Consider the following 22,767-nt stretch of genomic DNA (forward strand, 5'->3'; position numbering starts at 1 on the left):
TTTTTTTGAAGGAAAACAGGGATTACGATAGGGTGACCCAATGTCACCGTTGCTATTTATTATAATTATGGAATATTTCTCTCGGTTGTTGAAGTGTCTGCCTCCTTTCTTTCAATATCATAGAGATTGTAATGAGTTTTGTTTGAACCATTTGTGCTTTGCGGATGACCTGTTTCTATTTTGTAAAGGGGAGGTGCGATCTATTTTTATGGTTGAAAGAACAATTAGATTTGCTGCTATATTTAGTTTACAAGTTAATGAGGACAAAAATTCAATTTTTTTGAGTGTTGGTGATCCTGTTTTGCGTCAACAACTGATTCGTTATAATGGTTTTAAAGAAAGTCTTTTACCTGTAAAATATCTAGGTGTCCCTTTAGTTTCAACATTTTTTTCAAAAGGAATATTGTGGTGAGGTAGTAGAAATTGTATCTGGTTGGGCTGTGCACTCTCTATCTTATGTTGGTCGCCTTCAGTTACTCTTGTCTGTTTTAAGGAATATGCAGATTTATTAGTGCCTCTCGTTGTTGATTCCGAAGGCAGTAATAAAGCAGATTGATGGGTTATGTAGATCCTTTTTATGGGTGGGAGCTGAGGGGTCGAGGAAGAGTCATGTTGCTTGAAAAGAAGTGTGCTTTCTGAAAAGAGAAGGAGGATTAGGTATATTTGATTTGCAGAAATGGAATACAGCTGCAGTGGGTAAATAAATATGGCAGGTTCTCATAGTTAAGCAGTCTTTTGGGGCTATATGGGTGACACAAACAAAGTTAAAGAAGCTGAGTTATCAGGGTGTCCGCAAACCACCTGATACGAGCGCTACGTTGGGTCGTTGCTAAAGCTTCGAGCTGTGTTTAAACCTTTTTATCGCTATATCACTGGGGTGGAAAAAGGAATGTCATTTTGGTACGATCCTTGGATTGATGGTTGGGCTTTGAGTGACATTTTTCCTGGCTTACTGGTTTCCGATGCTGATGTGAAAAGAGAGGCCACAGTGGCTAAGCTTTGGGATTCTGATCAGTGGAAGCTGCTAATTTCAGCTAATGCGACCATAGCTGAAGCTTGGGAGGTTGTCCAGAAATGCTCAGTCTTGAGTAGTTCGGACATGATTGTTTGGATGGGTCATCCATCTGGTCGGTATTCTATTTCATCAGGTTATGAGACTATTAGGAATAAGCATGATAAGGTGAGTTGGTATCATCTTGTTTGGGGGGCTGGTCCACCGGCGATACATCAATTTATTTTGTGGCTGGCTGTTCGAGGTCGTTTAGCTATTAAAACACGACTTGTAAATGGGGTCTTTGTTCGGATGCAATATGTTGCTTTTGTGGCCAGGAAAAGGAAGCTATGGAGCATCTTTTATTTTCATGTAGTTTCTCTACTTTGCTATGGTGTGCTTTAATGTCAATTGTGAATATTTATCGTCGGCCATTAAACTGGAAGCGTGAAGTTGACTGGTTCTCAAGGAGGACTATAGGGAAATCAAAGCTCGCTATTTTTCGTCGTCTTTTGTTTACTGTTTTGGTTTATTTTGTATTGAATATTAGGAATTTGTTGATTTTTCAGTAAAGGAGTTGTAGTGTGCATGCTGTGATTAACAATATTAGGGAGTCGATTGTTTTATCATACTGTTGTAAGGGAAATCTGTTGGAGGAAATACTTGGTCGTTGGGTTTTGTAAGTAGTTTAGCCGTTATATTTTGTGGAAATTGAGGGTTTTAAGTTTGTATATACGGTTGTATACCATTGGACGAATAAAATTGTTTGGTTCACTAAAAAATAAAATAAAAAGCTTTAACAATAAAATCTATCTAAAATAATATATGATGTATTTATATATATGTTTGAATTAGGAATAATAAAAGTGGAAAAATAAATAAAAATTAATTAAAATTAAAAATTTAATTAGGAAGTTTGAAAATTGTGAGATGTGCGGATGTGGACATTTCAAGTACACGGTGAATATTAAAAAAATGGAAGAGAAAAACTCGAGTGTTAATTTATTGTATTTTTTTCATGCTATATATATAAACACGGTTAATAAATTAACGATTTCGTTAATGCTAGATATCATAATAATGATAAACACTTTATTAGTAAGTTCTTATAATAAAACTTTTTATTATTAATTATAAGTAATTTTTTATTATTAATAATAAGTTATTATTTTCTTTTATTTATTATTTTGAAAAAACTAAATATTAAAATTATATTCGTCCGGCCTGGTTTTTAAATTTTGCCGTTTCTTCATCTGGTCTCCTCCCGAATCAGGACCTGTCTCAGGCTTCATAGATGTACAGTGTGTCTTGATTCGGTTCGGTTAAATATTAAAACAATGAACCGGCGATTCGATCTTAAACCGGTAAGGACAAACTGGAAGCATTTGACATTGAGAGTGACACTTGTGACTTGTAGAGAATCCCATTGACTATTGTCAACGACTACTACTAGACAAAGAAAGTAAACGCGTCGATCTCACTCGACATCCTTAGCGAGTAAGAATATTAACTTGGTACTGTAATGTGCTGTCTGAGTGGCACTTTCCATTTGGAAGCATTTTTATTATAATTATTACATTGTTAATTATTGTTTTTTCTTTCTTCTTCATCGAAAAATTAGTTAAAAGATTGAACTTTTTCGTACCTTAACCTCCACAACACTGGAATTCCATCATCATCAAACACTAGAACTTACTTTCACTAATCTGGGTCGATTCCTGCTTTCACTGTAAGTAATCTCTTTGTTAATTAATTAACTTTCTTGAATTAGCTAATATATGTTTCCTTTCTGTTTTCTTTTTGGGATTTCTGGATTTGGAAAGTTAACATCTTTTTATAAGCAAAGTTGACATCTTTGATTACTGCAAAACTACTGATGAACACATGCATGGTGAATTGGTGATATACCCTTCATATAATACAGTACTTCCCAGATAAAGATGAAAAAGGATACTAATTCTGTTCATTGATTAATTCTCAATTGTTGTTGAAATCAAGATTCTACTAATCGAAACTTCCTATATATCATATTCATCTAGACTGGATTCTATTTTTGTGCTAGTTGTCTATTTTCATTGGAAAAATCTTGGTTTGGGTTTCTGTCTTACTATGCTATCTAGTTAATCTTCTTTCCTAACTTCTGTGAAACTTTGTTTATAATTTTTATAAGCTCTGGTAAAAATCTCTTGTCAAATAGAGATATTGACTGCCCCCTCTGCCAAATCCAGCTACAGAACTTTGTTGGCACCGAAAGCTATCGGCAATTAGCAGAGATTCATTGGATGCTAAAATCATGCAGCTGTATCATCATCCATATTCTTTGGACAGCCAAAAGGTCAGACTTGCTTTAGAGGAAAAAGGAGTTGACTACACATCACACCGTCTCAACCCTCTTCTAGGCCAGAACTTCAACGCCTCGTTTTTTCGAAAGAATCCGAGTGCCAGGCTCCCTCTATTCCAGAATGGTTCTCATATCATTTTCGACACCGTAGAGATTATCCAGTAACCCTACACCCTTTTTCCCTAGTGTGCCATATATATGACATTTAAACTGTTTTGAACTTCTGGTATAGAGAAGATTTTGAAATGATATTCAATATTTACAGGTACATAGAAAAAATCGCTGTCGTGTCATGTTGTGCTGATGATATGACTTTTAGTGGTGGACAAGTACTCCAATGGATGCACAAGATACAAGAGTGGAACCCCAAGTATTTCACTCTTTCCCACACTTCGGATAAGTACCGACTCGTCGTTTTTAAGTTCTTGAGACGCTTGCTGATTGCTCGGATGTCGGAATCTCCTGATTTAGCAAGTGCTTATCATCGTAAGCTGAAAGAAGCCTATGAAACCGACGACACGTTGAAAGACCCTAATGTCTTGAGACGTAGCAAAGAGCATCTAGTCAGACTTCTCGACGAAGTTAATAAAAGACTGGGGGAAACAAAATATCTAGCCGGAGAAGAATTCACCATGGCCGATGTCATGCTGATTCCGGTTCTAGCTCGTTTGGTTCTTTTGAAGCTCGAAGATGAATACATTGGTAGTAGACAGAACATAGCCGCGTACTGGATTATGGTGCAGCAAAGGCTTAGTTACAAGAAAGTGATAGGAAAGTACTTTGATGGCTGGAGAAGGTATAAAACGCTGATGAGAACTTGGTGTGCAGTTCGCATGCGAAGTATGTTGAAGAGATATTGATCCAATAGACAATACATACAGAGCTTGAATATTTTTCGATACTGTGAATCATCAAATTACAATTTTTGTGAAAAGTTTTGGTCTGCAAACAATTTTGATTGGTTTGTGCTTGAAATAGGAACACGTTTTCAGATTCGGTTCAGTCGATGTCCATTTGAATGGCATTTTGAGATATATATATATAACTTGTACTTGCCCACTTTCACAAACACATAATGAGGTAAATGGTACAGTAAATTTTTTTTGAAGGTCAATGCGCAATATTTAAGTCGGAAACTCAGGTGGAAAATTAAAGCAGGTAATTGGCTCCCGACTATGTGGTAGTCCTAGCTTGTCTTGGTTGAGATTGTTGTCTTGCACAAAGTTTGTTTCTGATAGAACAAAGCTCAGCAACAACGTCAACCATATTCATCCTCGCACTTGCCAATTCAACCGAACAACCAATTCCAACTCTAAAAATTGAAATAATGGATTCCAGAGCTTCACTCATGTTAGAGTCGTTGCTTATCTCTTGAACAATAATAGGATCTGATATCTGAGCCACCTTTTTAGGCAAAGCAGTCAAAACATATGAGTGGAGGCTTAGACCTTCCTTAAACATTTCAATAGTCGGTCTCTTTCTGGTAAACAACTCCAGCAATAGGATTCCGTAGCTGTAAACTTCACCATATATTGACACTTCATTCCCTATGCCATATTCTACACAAAATATGAATACCTTTTGAAGCTACAAACAAACATAAGAGAATAAAATAGGAAGGGAAAATAAGGAAAAGTGTGCATACCTGGCGGAACATAACCAACTGTTCCTCTGAATCCAAAAGAGCTTGAAAAATTCCAGGTAGAATTTTGAATGTCAGCTGATAATAGCTTCGCCAACCCCTACATGCCCTGTCATATCTTCATCGAGAAGGACATTGCTTGGCTTCAGATCAGAATGAACCACAACTGGTTCACAAGATGATGAAGATATTCAATGGCACAAGCAACATCAATGGCAATGCTTACTCTTTGAAGTAGGTTTAGACTCTTTGGTTTGACATCAACACCATTCATCCCAACAATATTGGTGGATATAACCAATTTTCCAAGCTTCCATTCACCATGAACTCGTAAAGAAGAGCCTTAAAATCATTTCCACGAACCTGAACAAGCAGTTACTACTTTAACAAGATTTCGATGTCTGATGTTTCTCAGAGCTTCACATTCCACAATAAACTTCATGATGCTCCCCTGCATGAGACATCAAATACCTTCACAGCAACTGTCTCTTGATCTAAAATTACTTTATACACTGATCCAAAGCTTCCGACTCCAACTAAATTTGTGGAGGAAAGCCCTCTAGTTGCTTCAATGATGTTTTTGTATGACACCTTTTGAAATGAGTGCCCCTGAATTTTTGGAAGCGTGTTGGCTTCTTTTCTTTCTAAATAGAACAGTTAACAAGCATAAGCTCATTAAAAGTACTCCCAAAATTCCTAAAGTTACAGAGACTAGCAGTTTCTTTCTATGAGACAGGCCTTTTTTCTTGTTTACATTAGCTTTGCATCTTGGCAATAGGAATTCATGTATACCTCCACATAGCTTACTATTTCCCATTACTGAAGTGGCGCTTGCATTTGTAAAGATCCCTTTAATTGGCACATTGCCCTCAAAATTATTATTAGACAAATTTAAATAATGCAATTCAAAGCTCGAAAGAAAGTCAGGAATCTCACCTGATAAATTGTTACTTGAAAAATCTATATCTTGAAGGCCTCTCAGGGAACGTAAAGAGGAAGGAATTTTACCATGAAAAGAGTTACTGTTGATGTGTAAGGTTTCTAGGCTCATGAAACCTCCTAAAGTGCTAGGAATCTCACCGGATAGCATATTCGCTGAGACATCAAGCACACCGAGGTTTAGATTCCCAACTTCAACAGGAATTGTGCCTGTCAATCTGTTGATAGAGATGTTGAAATAACTTGTTAAAGAAGTTGAATTGAGGAGGCCAGAAGGTATTGAGCCATTGAGATTATTATGTGAAAGTTCAAATTGGCGCAACATTCTGAAATTAGTGAGACTTTGAGGGATGCTTCCTTGAAGATTGTTACTGCTCAAGATAAGATAATTCAGCTCACTTAAATTACCAATTGAAGGCGGAATGTTCCCCTGGATATTAGTATTTGAAATAGACAAAACATATAGCTTTTTAAGTATTCCAATACTAAAAGGAATTTCACCGGAGAATGGATTGTTTGACATAGCCAGTACTTCCAAACTGGTTAAATTTCCAATCCAAGTTGGTATATTTCCTGATATTTGATTTTTCTGCATGGTCCACACTCTCAGACTAGTTGTGAGTTTGCTAAAGCACCATGGCAATGGGCCTCCAAAGTTGTTTGAGGTCAGTTGCAAATACTCCAAGTTGGTGGCATTGGCTAAAGAGTAAAGGAAATTCAAGTCATCCACTGCTCCTCCACTGCCAAGATGATTTTTTTCGATTAAAACCTTCCATAACTTGTGTGAGTTTTCGAAAGAAGGAACTTGTCCTGTAAATTCGTTTTGGTAAACTTGAAATTTTTTGAGATTCGAGGCATTAGATATCGAAAGAGGAATAATCCCTGTAAAGTTATTTTCGTAAACCGAAAGGAATTCGATATTGGCCAGTGTTATTCCTATATTTTAGGGAAGGTTTCCTTGGATTTGGTTTTCTCTGACGTCAAAAACAATGAGACTAGTGAGATTGAAGATTGATGAGTGGATGATACCAGTCAAAGTATTATCTTCACAAGCAAGAAAGGTAAGATTTTTAAGATTTCCAAGGCTATTAGGGATCTCACCGAATAGATAATTGTCTCCAATTGAAAGTAAAGAAAGAGTAGAAATGTTCCCAAAGAATGAGGAATCATTCCGGTCAGATTGTTATTATAAAGGAGTAGTTTTTCGAGGTTTGGCAAGTAGCCAAGTGTTGAAGTAATTTCCCCCTCCAGATAGTTTTATGCAATATGAAGATTTACCAGGGCTACACAAGCTGATATATTAGGGGGAATTGAGCCTCCTATTGAGTTGTTGTACAACTCTAGAACTTGCAACTGTGCAAATAACCAATTTCTGGAGGTATATGTGAAAAGAAGCTATTATTTTGTAGGCTGATTCTCTTTAGAAAACTCATATTCCTATGTGCGGTGAGATTGAGCCCTGTGAGCTTCATTGACCGAAGGTCTAACGCTGTCACTCTCTCGTGACGTCGACCACATGTAAGTCCATACCACCGGCAGAAATGTGTTAGTTTCATTCCAGGAGCACATGGCGTCAAGTGGATCGTCGATGACCATCTTCTTGAATTCAAGTAAGGATATTTTGTCTGTCTCATTACCATTAGTGGAAGAAGTAACGGAATTGAAACCGATTAGTTTTAGGAAATAGGCAATAAGAGGAAGCAACCGAAAATGTCTCATCGAAAATTCCTTTTTTGATGGTAAATAGTTAGTAAGTAGTAAGGGCTAATCTTGCTTCGAAAAGTACAAGATGAGTCATGAGAATCAAGGTTCTGTGTGGTAGGAAATGGAGTACTGGCAGATTTATGGGAAATGGACTAGAGTTTGTGTTAGAATTATATATAATTTGATGATATAAATTAGTTGTGGAGTGTGAGCTTGCAAAGTTGCAACAATTGACTTTTAGACACCTCTATTATGAAGTCAATAATATATACCCTGATGAGGATGTTGAAACTTTTGCAATATATATGATGTGGTACGTGATAGAAAGATGTGTTGAGCCGTATTGTTAGAAAATGTGTCTCCTTGAGATAGGGATAAGGATATCTATCGACTGAAAAGTCTTTGTGAAGTAAACGTACCAAGGAGCAAAAGGTATAGTATTTGAATTTGTCTCCGATCTTCTCCCTTAGCACATTAATTCTTCTTGTCTAGCTTTTTATGTCAATTAATTAACAAGTCCATGAGATTCAAAGTCGTATTACTTATAGCTTCCTTGATCGTAGACAAAGCTGATTTGGAATTGTCTTACATTATGTGAACACGAAGTTTACTAGAAATTAATAGACAGATATTACTTAAAAAAAAAAAAAATAGACAGATATGAAAATAAGTTTTATTAGAAAAAGACCAGGTGAAGTGAAATAGGCGAATTTTTTTCAAACAAAGACTTCCAGTCCAGTCGATAATTGGATTCAATCATGTCTGCTAGCTTCCCCCTTCCTGACCATACCATGTACAGTTAGCTTCCCCCTTCCTGACCATACCATGTACAGTTAATTACTACTCTTTCGTCTGTGAATACATCTTTTTTAGAATTTTTATTTTGTCGATATATACATGTTTTTTTAGTTAAAAGTGAGTTGTTTTTCTCATTTTACCCTTATATAAACATACAGTTAAGTCTTTATATTTTAGTTTAGATAAAAGAGAGGGGAGCAATTTAACAAAAGAGAACTACAAAGGTTTGAACATAATTTCACAAAAGTTTCTCCTCCTCCTTACTCGATCTCGTCGAACCGGATTGCCGTCAGAACACCACCACCGCTTCTCCGTCGACATCGTAGCACCACCTACTTCCTCGATCTCTCCGAAGTCGAACGCTCGTTGGCAGTAGCCGATAAGCTCCTCGATCCGCCATGTGGAGATGAATAACAGTTGTACAAGACCATTATATGTTTGTGTAGCTTGATGAAGCCTCACTGGAAGCTACATCACCCAACGAGCTTTGGATTAACGCGAGTGGTACTCTGTCCTCCAGCACGAACTCAGATCTGAAGGATTAAAACAGATCTGTCGCTAACGAAAGTTTCGTAAGCTATTTCTCCCTCTTTACACCAGCAAATCGATCGATTAACACATCATTACGCTTAAAAACGGACCTATTTTAACATATGTGAAAATCGAAACTAGATCGCTATGTTTAAAAAATTCGGAACCGGAACCGAGCTTTGACCGCAAATCTAGGTCGAACGAGTCAAGATATGATAAAATTAATCTCACCATCGTGTTTAGGATGTTGAAACGAGTCGACCATAATAAAATCACCGTGATCCGACGAGGACTGACGGCGGCTCCGCCGTGAGTGGCGGCCGGCCACCGGGCTCCGGCGAACTCAAGAGAAGATGAAGTATATTTTTGTCTTTTGAAGTTAAGAGGATGAAGTAGAGAGATCGGAAAAAAATTGCTTGTTGAGGGTATTTATGTCCATATAGGATTGATTATCTTTTACCTAGTTTTGTGTGCCAAAAACTAAAAAAACATTATTTGCAGACGAAAGGAGTAGTCAATAGTAATATTATGTGGAAATTAGAGAAAGTAGCCTTAGACTTGAGAGTAATTCACTTTACTTGTCATTGTTGAAAATCTTAGGCCGTCATGATTATATGATTCTCAATCGTACAGTTAATTCAATTATTCAAATTTCAGCATGTTAAAGTAGAGTGTACTTCAACACAGTATACTTAATCATCGGCTACTTTAACAACGACTACTTTAACAATAGGCGGAAATAATTAACTGCAGAGCAAGTAAAGAAAGCAAACGACACGTAATTTTTTTACGTGGTTTGGAGTCAGAATAACTCCTACATCTGCTTCACTATTACTGAAGTTACAAATATAGCCTGGAATTTTTCTTAGCCAGTCCTCAACTGCACTACACCACCTATACTGCTTTCCAACCCCTAGTAAAACAAACTCTACTTCTTCGACCGATAGTAATAGGAATTTCCCTAGGTAGCCCGCGACTAACTACACCTACACCCAAAACTTAAGTTGAGTCTACTACAATCAAATCCCAACTGTAGGATCTCTTTTTAAAGAAGATTAACTCTATGCTTACCAATGCTCTAGTAGCAGGTACTATAACCAATTCTTAGGTTATAGTAGTGGTTTACACTTTTTATATGAATCTTTATAGAATAGACAGGTAAATGTAGATTTTACAACCCTATGAAACTCTAAGCAAGAAGATCTACGAATACCTCAAATCAGCTCTTCATTTAGACGATGTCGGAGAACCTTGCAGTCTGACATGTGAATAATAACTGCATGAAAAGTGAACAATGTTCGGGTGAATAGTGTTAAGAAGTTTTTCCAGCCAAGTTACTTCTTTATATAGACACAGAAATAGAGTTTTAAGTTGATTGAGTTGTGTTGTATCCGAACTCATCAACTCTTGATTTCTAATCTTCCAAGTAAAAACAAGTCCTAAGAAGATAATGTAGAAATCCTATTTGTATTTGACTTGAATTAATCTAGGAAGATCAGGCATAATCCGGATAGGATTAAGCTTCAAATGATCCGAATTATATCTTCTAATGGCTGCAATAAACCGAGTCAATAATGAAAAACCGAACGACCCGAATTGAACCACGATTCAACCGATTTGCGTCGTTATAATTGTCACGAAGTATATAATATTTCTATTCATATGCATGTATACTACAGTTGAAGAATCGCTTTCCACGCAATTATTTCATTTATGTGCGTCGTTTCCATATTGATCTTATTCCCTCCTCCCCAATTTAGATACAAATATTTGGATTTTTATATAGATTAGGGAAACAAGGATGAAAGTAGTAATTTGACAAATATAATCTTAGTAATTATTAACATATAAGTGATGTATGTACAATGCTAAATTGTGTTGAAAAAGTTGGCGGTCAACCTAACTTTGACCAAAATTCGTGTGAGATCTGCTTATTATTTGTCCAAAAATATTACTCAAATGCGTTCTAAGTATTGTTTTAGATGAATATGGTATAATCAGTCATAGAATTTGATTTTAAAATGAATTAAAAATTATATGTTGAAAATAAGTTGTTTAATCTATATATTAAGTGCAAAATTTGCATAATTTATGGTGGTGGATAAAATGGGAAGAATGTGTTTTTTTATCTTAAAATTGTTAAATTTACATGTATTTTGGGACAAAAAAACTATATGTATATTTACATTCAATTTGGGACAGAGGGAGTATATAATTTATATAATTTATTATTATTATTATTATTATTATTATTAAAACTTTTACATGAGAAAGCAAAAACTAAAATCTTGCAAAACTATTTGGATTTCAGCATGCTATGCATCTGAAGTTTCAAGCTATATTTTTTGGCCTTAAAATATAAGGGTTACTTTCAAAAAAAAAAAGTTTTTGAGAGAATGCTCACCAATTGGATCAAATTCTTGTATGTCAAAATAAAGAACTTAAGCGTCCTTCACTGGATCAAAATATGTTGTTATAATAGTACAATATTGCGGAAATTAAATCAGCACAGGAAAGATAAATATCGAATATACTCTATTGAATATTATTAATCATATGCGAGATTATAAACTAAATTGACATAAGCATATAAATTCAAAATTAAACAATATGAGCATATGAATTACACGAATTAAAAGTTTTAAAGGATAGATAGATGCATACAATAAGACGTGACTGGGTCGCTTTTCTTAAAAGCGTGATATACCACATATTACGCTCGAGTTTGATGGTGCATAGCTACAACCGGCGAACAACAATAAATGGCACAAGTTTAAATCGAAGTCAAGCGAAACTTACGATATCTATACTAAATGGTCATGGCAACGGGCGATGAGCTTTTCCCTAGGGAGAGTTTTTGAAATAGTGCAAGTACATGACATTGCGAGCGCTTCCACCGTCAACGAAGGCGGTTCGCATCCAACGGCTTTCAATTTCTAGCCGGATGACTAACGGCTTTTCTTCAACTCGATCTTCAAATTGCGGAAACTTTTTAGTGGTAAGCATTCGGATAAGTACTAGATATTAGGGGGTGCATTGTCCTTTTAAATCTTGGATGGCATTGAGAACATGAGGAATGTATTTTTCAGCATCTTTTGAACTCTTTCGCTTGAGTAGTGCCACACCCACTTCCAAGAGCATGATGATGTTTCGAGGGTCGGGGTCTCAGGGAGTAGACTTTCATCCCTTTATCTACCTTGGGCAGACATGGGCCAACCTTGTATTTTTCCTTCCTTTCACGTCGTGAGATGGGAAAAAACAGGGTTGCATCTTTGCACAGTTTCTCTTAGGCTTGTTTTAGGTTTTTAGACTTGATTGTGTGATTTGTGAAATCCTGATGGTAAGAATACTATTTTCCTTGATCTCTATTTTTCCAGTCTGGTCACTAGAGGCTTGTGGGGCAGCATTTGGCATCCTTTTTGTGCGTGGCTCCTCCCATTCCCTTTCGAGATGGTTGTCCAACTCTTATGATGTCGATGTTGGAATAATTCTGCGTCAAACAATAAGAATCAACAGTATAACGAAAGCGCGGAAGCGTACCGGAATTCGACATGATTATGATCTTCGTCAATCCTTGATTAATCTCTCTTTCAAGTTATCTAGAGTGATTTTCCAGAACTGGATAATTGGTATATCTGGATTGCTTTTCTTGTATGGGAAGAAACAAAGCAAATACCGTTATTTATCTGTTCCAGGAACCACACCAAGTTTCCGTAAATCTAATTCAGCCCATCAATAAATTAGAATTACTCTTTAGGTCCTACATTTTCGATTAACATCTTAATTGGTACATAAAAGTCTACATTATTCATTTTAGTCCTTATCACATTCGTAGACATAACTCTACGACAACTTATAATTTATGATCCTTTTACATATTAAGCCTAATGTTGGATTATGAGCCAACAGTCGAGCCTTGTGATGAGAGGTTTGCTTCTATCTTTTCGATAGATCAGCATCTTTTATCTTATTTGGTTCGGTGTGGCACTCCTCTTCTTCAGATGGTCATGATGCTTTCTAGGGTATCGGGCGTGGAGAGACCAAGGGTTAATAATGGAAGCCGGGTAATAGAGTTGTTTGTGCCCATACCACTTCTAAGTTGGGTATCTTATGCATTGTCCGATGGAAATTTAGAAGTGACAAAATGTGCTCATGTTTAATTAAACGCTCGTGTTCGATCACTTTTAAATACGAACGAACATATTGTGTTCATTTTTTCATGAACAAAAATAAACATGCAACGAACATAATAGTTCATTTTGGCTCATATTCTTACACTCATTTAATCTCAAAATTATGATGAGCTTAGCTTCATTTTCAATTTTTTTAGTTAATATGAAAATGAACAAAAAATTAATAACGGTAAAATATATATAAACAATGAACAATTTTTTTTTTCAATTTATTTTTTTATTCGTATTTACTCATATTCATTCATTTTCCACCTCTAATTGAATCGTTGATAATAGATGTACAACAACTCCTATAGCAATTGCACAACGTCAAGGAGGTCGCAAGATCACACGTATCGTTGTTGGATGCTCACAAATTTATCAATGAAGCTTTGTCTAGACTTGTAGTTGAAGACAAATTTTGTAGCAAAAAACTGCTTCAATTACGATACTAAAATATGTTCCTGCTTAATTAATGACTTGTAGAATGGGAAAGTGTTTTGTCGATGATAATCTTGGTGATGTTGGCTGCTCGGTGACATTTGTTAACATAAAACTCAAACTTCTTGATGATTCTAAAAATTACCCAACCATCATTCTCTTAGTGAATTGCCATCATGATACAGAAATTTTGGGTCAAATCAGCCAGACAAGAACTCATTTGGAGGTCGCATGTGATAAAGAGGAAATTGCAAACCTTTTATCCCTCTCTGCGTTGAGTTGCAAAATTTATGTAAAAATTGAAAGCTATTCCCATGCTTAGCATTCTCAAACTCAAACAGGATTCACAAATAACATCACAGACCATAACTGTATTAAAAACAAAACTGTTCAGAATTAAAGGATACAAACAATTAATGAATAACCATATGTTTGTGTTAAATTCCTCCTGATTTCAGTTGAACAACACATTTAAATTCTGCCAAAACTCATTTACTACTTTATCTCAGCCAATAATCACCTCCTCAAATCAATCAATCTTTCTAGAATCTATCAATACAATATACAAAGATTCATAAAAAAAAAAATTCATCAGAAAAAAATACAATAATATTCATAATAGGAAAAAAATCGACAATATGCTCTACACAATAAAGGAAACTATATTGTTCTACAAAACAAAAGAGAGAAAAGAAAAACAGCTTAATGAATTTTTTAGTGCTCGATAATAAAATTAGGTAAAAAAAATTGACCCTAGGGTCTAAAAAATTGAAAACCGAAGCCATATTGCTCTAGAAATCAAAATAGCATAATCGAGACCCTTTTATGAGTGAAATTTCTGGTGGAAGAGAATATTTTAAGAGATGTTGATAAATCAAAAGAGGAAAAAGAAAGTTCGCTTATTACTAATTAATTTCCTCTTCTTAAATTTTTTTCTCATTTTCTAATTTTCAAATTGCACTATAAATGTGTAAATTCATAAGAAAGAAAATTACATTTGCTGGATTTTGCAGAAATTTAAGTGCCAATACGTGCTAAATCTTAAATTAGTGTGGTTGCCTTGAAAAAAGGAAAACTACATTTTATACTATCATTATGTCAATAAAAATATCCTTTTTAGTTTAAATCGAATAATTATATTTCTCTTAGATGATTCCGCTAAATAACTATATCCTCTATCGTTAAAAATTGTGTGGCATTTTAGACCAATCTTAACATGCCACATGACATGTGATGTGGAAAAATTGACACTTGTCACATAAAATGCCACATGATCAATAGGCATGAAAAACCGATTCGATCCAATCAGACCGATTCGATTCGGTCTAAAACAAACTGGTTTGTCTAGATTCAAACCGGTCCCATTTAATTAATTTAATTTTATTATTTTATTATTTTCAAAATTAAAAGTTATAATTATTTTTTTATAATTAAATATTTATTATCAATTAGTTATTGTTTTAAAAATTAGTTAGTAATTTTAAAATAAATATGCATTCTTATTTATTTATTTTTTTAAACTAGGTCTACATGATGATTTTTTTTTAAATTTTGTAGAGGATCAATTGAGCGACAATATTGATGTCATCATGATATCAAAATCGAAAAGGAGTCTTTAAAAATTCATATTCATATTAATCGTTTTCAGGATGTACCAAATTTATATATATAAATTATATTTTCAATATGAAAAATTTCAGTGAAATGCTTTTGCTTGACGATTCAGCAAGTGAAATACTGTGACTTTGACTATATTTTTATTGTATTTAAATTTTTTATCATCAACAACTTTATATTATTAATTTTTTGTTAAGGTGGAAAAATTCGTGAAAAATTTCAGTGAAATGCTTTTGCTTGACGATTCAGCAAGTGAAATACTGTGACTTTTGACTATATTTTTATTATATTTAAATTTTTTATCATCAACAACTTTATATTATTAATTTTTTTTAAGGTGGAAAAATTCGTGCAACTTGCAAGAAAAGGTTTTTCTTCAAGTTCAGAAATATCTTAGAAAAATAAAATTCTTTGAGATGAAATTTTTTACAAAATTGATGAGAATGATGGATCTATCAGACAAGAGTACATTAGCTTAAATTGAGTTTCGGTAATCGTACTCTCGTAACCAAAATAAAAGAATTTAATTTAATGTCCCTTATAATGAATTTTCTTTTTGCTCATTGTGAAGAGATACTTGAGAAAGATCCTTGAAACATCTCCTTAATTTATTGGTAAGTTTTACGATCAATATTTTATGAAATTGGTTATATATATATACACGCACTCTAATACTAATATTACTTATTAGTCTGAACGTCAGGAACGCATTTTCATACATTTATGACGTAAACATTAGATGAGTTTCTTCTCTTTTACTCTTTACTCACAGAATCTTGAAAATCTAATTAAAGTTATGTTACAATTAATTCTCAAAAATCAAAATAATGTTAACGGCAGCGATGTAATGCACGAATAGTCCATACTGATCCTGTATATATTCACAAACCACTAAATGTTTTCTGAGTAGACGTGTTATGTTTTAATCTGATGTGCATTAATTTCATGGGCGGATTTATTAAGGCCTAATAGGGTATATGCTCACAATGACTATCAAAAAAAAAATTAATATGTACTTTTGGTGTGATTAACTTGACCTTAACAATGATGCTCTAAGTATCATTTTTATATGTAGGGGGTCATAAGTTATTTAGAGTCATGCCATATTCCCAAACTATAGTTCTAATAGTATTTTTTTTTCAAGCCATCTTATTTTTATTTTGAAATTAAAATCTTTTTACTCTTATCCTTTTTTTCACTTTTAGAGTCTTACCATAATCAGTCCATGTCATCTCAATTTTTTCCTAGCTATCTTGTTTTAAATTAAAATATTTTTACTACAAAATAAAATTTTCATTCATTTTAATACTAACTTCAAATCTCAATTCATTAGCAATATAAATAATTTTGTTTTTTTTTTTCATTTTTTTTTCAAATTTGAGGTATCATAGATTATATCATTAACACAATAAACATTTTAAAAACTCAAAATAATGTATTGGATCGAAAATTTCACGTTACAGCTAAATTTTAAGGCTACGGCCACTCAATACTGGATTATGAATTTGTTCCCGACTATATTCCTATTGCTAAAAATCCTAAATCCGCCACTGATTAGTCTTGAATTGATACAGCAAATTGTTAATAGCGTAGCGGAACTGGTGTCTAACAAATTCTAAACTTAAAACTCCCTTCATCCTATTTTATTGGTCAAAATCAACTTTCCAATTATGTAAAAAATAAAACCACTGAATTAGACAGATAGAATGTGATGATGAAGGAGTAGTTTTACCTCCTAAGTCCATTTATGTTTGATCATAATGAAACTTCCACACACATACATAACAACAACAAAAAAAAAAAGGTCACATTTATGGCAAACAATTATGTCGGGACAATGGTTGGTCACTTGGTCTGTAAATTGTCGTAGAAGGAGGGAGAGTAAATCCAAATCTCATCAATTCCCTCAAAATGGGAAGACAAAGTGGGAAGTGGACACAGCGCCACATTTGCAACAGTAACCAAATTTAGCTTGTACAATACATTTACCTGATCCTACAATTGCAATACCCCCAACCCTATAGATTATTATTTTTATTTAAACCTTTTTAATCATAATGCTATTAATAAAGAAGTAAGTAATAATTTCAAAATAAAATAAAATAAAGAAGTACCTAATAATACTTCAAAAATACTATGAAGTTTAAATATTTGGATATATTTAATGAGATAAAATTTAATTCTCCAAAAAAAAGTGAAACCAAATTTATTGTAATATTAACACGCACGAATCAAAATCGCTAAAAGTATCGAATAAGTTCTATATTACTTCTAGATCTGTATTTCCACGTTATTTTTTACGTACATTTTACCTAATAAAAATTGACATGTCTTTTTTTTTTTTTTTTAATTTAAATTGACATATCTTTTTGAAAGAAGAATAATATTCATGTTAATAACTAAAATAGTTATATGTACAACTTTTCATCTCCATCTAGTTGACACCAGTCATCAATCTGAGCAATAATATATGTATAAGCTGTGTCAGCCATGTATCGAAACTTTAAGAAGAACAAAGAGACAGGAGTGATGCATGGTTAACGATTAAAGCTAAGTACTGTAGAACTATAATCAGATGTATGGAATGACAAGGCAATGATAGTACGGGAGTATCAGATTAAGCTTGACAGAGTAAGGATATATGTAATAATCAATTATTTATTTTTTTTAAAAAAAAAAACATGTAGATGTAACTTTTGTGTGGAAGAAGATGATAAAAACAGATTCTTATATACTTATACATGCAAGTATAATATCTTAATTTTGTAGAAGCATATATAGCTTTAAATGTGAAAGTTGAGATTTTCTTTCAATGTATATGGCAGTAATTGACTAATTGTAGTTTTTGTTCTTTTATTTATTTATGGAACAGATCAACGTGCCCTATATAATATATTTCCTTATTTGCCTCCACAATATGTATTGTAACCTAGAATATTAAAGACTGAAAAACTCTGCAGTGGAGACATCAATTAAATGTCAATTACTGATTACAAACATGTTATTAATTACAAGAATATTAATTATGGTCTCGATCTCTCCTTAAAGCAACAACAAAAACATTAAGGACTGAACTTTGGTTCTTAAGAGAGAAACTAATCGATCAAAATAGAATTAATTGGAAAAAAAATATCGATGGGGAGGCCAAAGATTGACATAAAGTTTGTAGAGAATTCGAGCAACAGGCATGTGACTTATTCAAACAGAAGGAATGGGATAATGAAGAAAGCTAAAGAGATCACTGTCTTGTGTGATGCTAAAGTCTCTCTCATTGTCTGTGCTAACTCTGGAAAGATGCATGAGTATACCAGCTCATCTACCGAGTATGATAATCTTTAATTTCCCCAATTATATTATAATAATATATATGATCTTATTCTTCTTTCTTGGCTTCTGGGTTATGGTTCTAATTGCATTTTTCGTTTTCAAGTTTGGTCGAGGTCTTGGATCAATACCACAAAAAATCTGGTGAGAGGTTGTGGGATTTCAAGCATGAGGTAGCTAATTAATTCCTCAACTTATCTTTTTGTCCACTTTATTTTTTGCTAGAAATTAACATGAACTATATATACATGATTCTAACTATTTTCCTTTCCATACAAATTAATTCTATAAATAAATTATCAGAATCTCGAGAATGAAATAGAAAGAGTGAAGACAGAAAACGACTCGATGGAGATCTTGCTCAGGTATCATCTATATATCACAAATCTGAATATTTATATGGATGTATTTATTTTTTAGAAGGTTTTTAAATGTTCTCAATTTATTTTGTGTTTTATGTATATATAAACGTATAATTAGACACATGAAGGGGGAAGATATATCCTCACTGAAACTTACAGAGCTGATGCATTTAGAGAAAGCACTTGAAGTTGGTCTCATCGGCGTTCGAGAACACAGGCAATTACTATCGATCTCATTTTTTAATGCTCCCAATTCCTTATTTGATATTTAATTAATAAATCTTCCCTTTGTAAAAGATTCAGAGAAATATTGTAAGGAGCAGATTTTGAAATCTAATTAATTTATTTGTTTTTCTTAATTATAGCTAATATATATTTATGGTGTTAATACACATCAATGTATCTGTGAATCAAGTTTTGAACTCCGGAATTCAGCTTCTTCCTTTTTAAGATAAAGTTTATCTTTATTGTGAGCAAAAAAATATTTCTCCTAATAACCCATGTTTATACCATTTATCTAGCTACCTTCGAAATTTGTTATCATCCCCTGGTATGTAAGTGTACCATGTGTTAGCTATATTAATTTGAGTTACATGCCTTTGATTCGACAGGACAAGATCGTGGAGGAAAAAATAAGCAACTCCATTTTGCTCTGGTACGTCCTTAATAGTAGCTAGGTTAATTAATCTATATATTTGAGAATTCTATTGCACGAAAAAATTTCCTTGCCAAAAGTTATGCTAGGAATAGGTCTTTTGCCAAAACTCACATGTGTTGTTGCTTTGATTACCTTTAAAATTAACATACAATGAACAATTTCTTTACCATACAGAGATTTGTAAGTTGATTTTCATAGTGGAATTTGATATTTTTGTGTTATTGAAAATATATATGTAGCTACAAAAAGAGATGGAGAAGATTGCTCTTGAAGAGATGGAAAGGACTACATGATCAACTCTTAAAAACGTACACGAGATCTGATCAAGACGAATCAAGTTACTCCCTCCATCTTAAAATAGATGCAAATTTTTATATATAAATTATATTAAAAAATTTGCATCTATTTTGAGATAGAGATATAATTAATTATGAGCTTTTTAATTATACTTTATAGTAGTTTTATATGGTTGCTCTGTTAAGTTCCAAAAACTTTGGAAATCAAGTGTTGTTCTTTTGTATGAAAAATCCGTTTGCTTGCAAGTTTTATGAACTATTCTTCGGGGCATTTAGTTGAGATGTTGGGTATTAATTATTAAATATACTTCTTACAATGTACTTGATTAGGTTGGTTGAATTCTCTGTTTTTTTTATAATACACAATTTCCACATCACTATTAACAGTGGATATAATTAACAAACGGATGTTAGCCCAATTCGGTCGTCGTTTCTTTCTCAATACCGGCAAACTAGCTCAAAGCTGAGGAATAGTTTCGTCTCTTTTAAAAATGAGCTGAATTTCAAAATTTAAATTTTGTTGATCGTCTGAGCCAAATTTGAACTCGATTCGTTTATAGCCAGTGGCGGAGCCACATGTCTGCTAAGATGTTCAAATGAACATCCTAAATTTTAAGAAATGCTCAATTTATCTCTTATATTATATATAGTTGAACAAAATTAACCTGTTGTAGAATATAAAATAAATATCCTGAATTATATTTTTATATCAATGAACCTCCTGAAATTAATGTCTAGCTCCGCCACTGTTTATAGCGAACATTAAACGAGCTGAACTTGAGCCAAAATCAAACAGTTCATGATCTTGATGGTATTTTGGTAATTTATTATTAATACTAATAAATTGATGTTTTTGTGTTAATTTATGTAATTATAATACTAATAAAGTAATTTGTAATGTTTTGAGATTTACCAAAAATTTTGGATCTTTTTCTTCAAGTTAAAGTAGAATTTTAGGGAAAGTCTCGAGAAGTAGATATGATCGAGTCGTTTAAACAACTTTGTACGCGTCTTTGAATGTATTGATTTTATGACTTTCACGCCATGAATTTCTTATTCTCGGGTAAGAAAGATTTGTTGTTGACGATCTATAAACAATGAGTAGTCATTGATTAATCAATCGATCGATTTTCCCAAAATTTCTACTTTATATAATGGTATTGTTTTAGCGGTTAAATTTTTCATGTTCAAAACACTTTTCTCAATCTGTAATAGCGATTGTACTTATATTGTCTCGCCGTTAATTAATGGAAACAAGTTACCCTATTCAAAAAAGAAAATGTTAACTCATTTAATTATAATACTAATAACTATATATAAAAAAATATTTATATGTTATTTTAGTCATTTAATAAATTTGTTATTTTATTCTTTTTATTTCTTTTAAAATGTTTAGAAAAATAAACTAGTTATTCGTAAAAGATAGCAAATAGTAGAGAGCAGATTCAAACTTAATTTTCTGGAACTTGTTTTTTAACGTTTATAAACAATATTCATTAAATTTACGACCCGAAACAAGGTGAACGATCCATTTTTCCATTACTAACCACCATATCAAAACCAACTTACAGTTAAAAATGGGCTTAGTAGTGGGCTAGAACATTTATATTTATATTCCTCACATGCATGGTGAATGAGACAAACGAGCCTAATTTGTCACTTTGTTGTCACCGAACCTTAATCTTAGATTTAAATATGACCACAAAATCTTAGTATATGTTTGTGAGATGTGATATTGAAAGCTCGATTCGGAAAGTAAATTCAACACACCCATGTGTTTGATATAAAAGCTCATGTACTCTACTCTACCGTCCAAAGCTTCACCACCATGCATGGTATTTTATTACTAAATTTCATTACAGTATATTAGTAGTATAACTGTGATTTTCTCATTAATTGAAGTAGAGTATTACATCCTATTTATAAAGATAAGGACTAGATAGACTGCCACGAAAATATAGGGACTAAATACTAAATATCCCTAATTAATTTCAACCAAACACTTTTCCATACAGTGATCGAAATATCATAAATATTGTGAGTTTTGAAATCGATAGCTTATTTAAAATAAAATAAATAACGATTAAGATAGTGAAAAATATTAAAGTTTAATTTTATTATCTATAAATGCCAAAAGAAAAGTTGTTAAGTCACCCAAAAAGAGAAGTCTTGCTATATCCATATTGTTAACTTAACTGAAGTCAACCAGAAGAGTGGTTTATTTTTATTTTTTATAAGAAAGGATAAATATTATTTATAATAAGATTTCATGCGATCGAGCTTGACTGTGTCCACTCACAATAATTTTCGAATGAAAGTTCTTGTCCTCTAAATTAGATAAAAATTGTTGGTATTATCGATAAACTTCATCAACAATCAAACTATCGGGACGAATTACACGAAAGTGAAACATGGAATGAAAATCTATGGGCAGACAGATACATACATCCAACCTAAATATAACAGCAAAATCAAATAGTAAAAACACACTAAATTATATAGTTGAAAGCTGCAACTAACACTATCTTTCTCTTGAAAGCTCGTAATCGGGTTCCAACTAATGTGCTGAATAAAAGATCACATTGTCATCATAATGCTTATATCTGCAAGCTCCACACACGCCCATGTGCCGAAGTCAAAATAGTTTTAATCATGGAACTAAAGTGAAAAGATGAACAATAGTTGTGTGCCTCTGAAAAAGTTCTCAAACATTAACGGTCGAAATAGCTATATAGAAAAGTTACCCATAGACTTGTCTTCTCTGCATACTCGATTCATTCAACGAAACACCATAAACCAGAATTTGAGAAGTAACTTGACAACCAAAAATTCAAGAAATTCAAATCGCTGCCACAAAGATTTCAACATCCGAACTAATTCTAACAATACTTGGGAGGAAACAAATCAAGCGAATTGGCGAACGAATTAGTAGCTTCCTGAATCCAGCCTTT

General features: G+C 33.1%; 3 protein-coding genes across 3 annotated transcripts; 2 read left to right on the plus strand and 1 right to left on the minus strand.

The window, feature by feature from the left end:
- The first annotated feature begins 3,284 nt into the window (after positions 1–3,284).
- Positions 3,285–4,192, plus strand: LOC139881282 (glutathione S-transferase TCHQD-like). The gene is made up of 2 exons (XM_071865786.1): positions 3,285–3,493; positions 3,598–4,192. Exons 1-2 carry the CDS (start codon positions 3,285–3,287, stop codon positions 4,190–4,192), a joined length of 804 nt encoding a protein of 267 aa, XP_071721887.1.
- A 313-nt stretch (positions 4,193–4,505) lies between these two features.
- On the minus strand, positions 4,506–7,553 carry LOC139881296 (uncharacterized). Its single transcript, XM_071865797.1, has 6 exons — positions 7,280–7,553; positions 5,767–6,795; positions 5,479–5,618; positions 5,338–5,425; positions 5,073–5,140; positions 4,506–4,919 (listed from the first exon to the last, which is right to left on the minus strand). The coding sequence occupies exons 1-6, from the start codon at positions 7,551–7,553 to the stop codon at positions 4,506–4,508; spliced, it is 2,013 nt and encodes a 670-aa protein (XP_071721898.1).
- A 10,758-nt stretch (positions 7,554–18,311) lies between these two features.
- On the plus strand, positions 18,312–19,813 carry LOC139881297 (agamous-like MADS-box protein MADS9). Its single transcript, XM_071865798.1, has 7 exons — positions 18,312–18,499; positions 18,607–18,673; positions 18,804–18,865; positions 18,981–19,079; positions 19,384–19,412; positions 19,474–19,517; positions 19,760–19,813. The coding sequence occupies exons 1-7, from the start codon at positions 18,312–18,314 to the stop codon at positions 19,811–19,813; spliced, it is 543 nt and encodes a 180-aa protein (XP_071721899.1).
- The last annotated feature ends 2,954 nt before the right edge of the window (positions 19,814–22,767 follow it).

The sequence above is a fragment of the Rutidosis leptorrhynchoides genome, unplaced genomic scaffold (assembly GCF_046630445.1).
Source record: "Rutidosis leptorrhynchoides isolate AG116_Rl617_1_P2 unplaced genomic scaffold, CSIRO_AGI_Rlap_v1 contig14, whole genome shotgun sequence".
NCBI lineage: Eukaryota > Viridiplantae > Streptophyta > Magnoliopsida > Asterales > Asteraceae > Rutidosis > Rutidosis leptorrhynchoides.

What these genes read in the sequence shown, in the direction of transcription:
- LOC139881296 (XM_071865797.1), bottom strand. Translation starts at nt 7,553, where the DNA reads ATGGTAATGAGACAGACAAAATATCCTTACTTGAATTCAAGAAGATGG. An exon ending in ACATATACCTCCAGAAATTG is followed by an intron (nt 6,796 to 7,279) that starts GTTATTTGCACA and finishes ATAACTTTACAG; the next exon opens with GGATTATTCCTCTTTCGATA. An exon ending in AGTAGTAACTGCTTGTTCAG is followed by an intron (nt 5,141 to 5,337) that starts GTTCGTGGAAAT and finishes CTTGTGAACCAG; the next exon opens with TTGTGGTTCATTCTGATCTG.
- LOC139881282 (XM_071865786.1), top strand. Translation starts at nt 3,285, where the DNA reads ATGCAGCTGTATCATCATCCATATTCTTTGGACAGCCAAAAGGTCAGA. An exon ending in GACACCGTAGAGATTATCCA is followed by an intron (nt 3,494 to 3,597) that starts GTAACCCTACAC and finishes CAATATTTACAG; the next exon opens with GTACATAGAAAAAATCGCTG.
- LOC139881297 (XM_071865798.1), top strand. Translation starts at nt 18,312, where the DNA reads ATGGGGAGGCCAAAGATTGACATAAAGTTTGTAGAGAATTCGAGCAAC. An exon ending in TATACCAGCTCATCTACCGA is followed by an intron (nt 18,500 to 18,606) that starts GTATGATAATCT and finishes TTCGTTTTCAAG; the next exon opens with TTTGGTCGAGGTCTTGGATC. An exon ending in TGTGGGATTTCAAGCATGAG is followed by an intron (nt 18,674 to 18,803) that starts GTAGCTAATTAA and finishes ATAAATTATCAG; the next exon opens with AATCTCGAGAATGAAATAGA.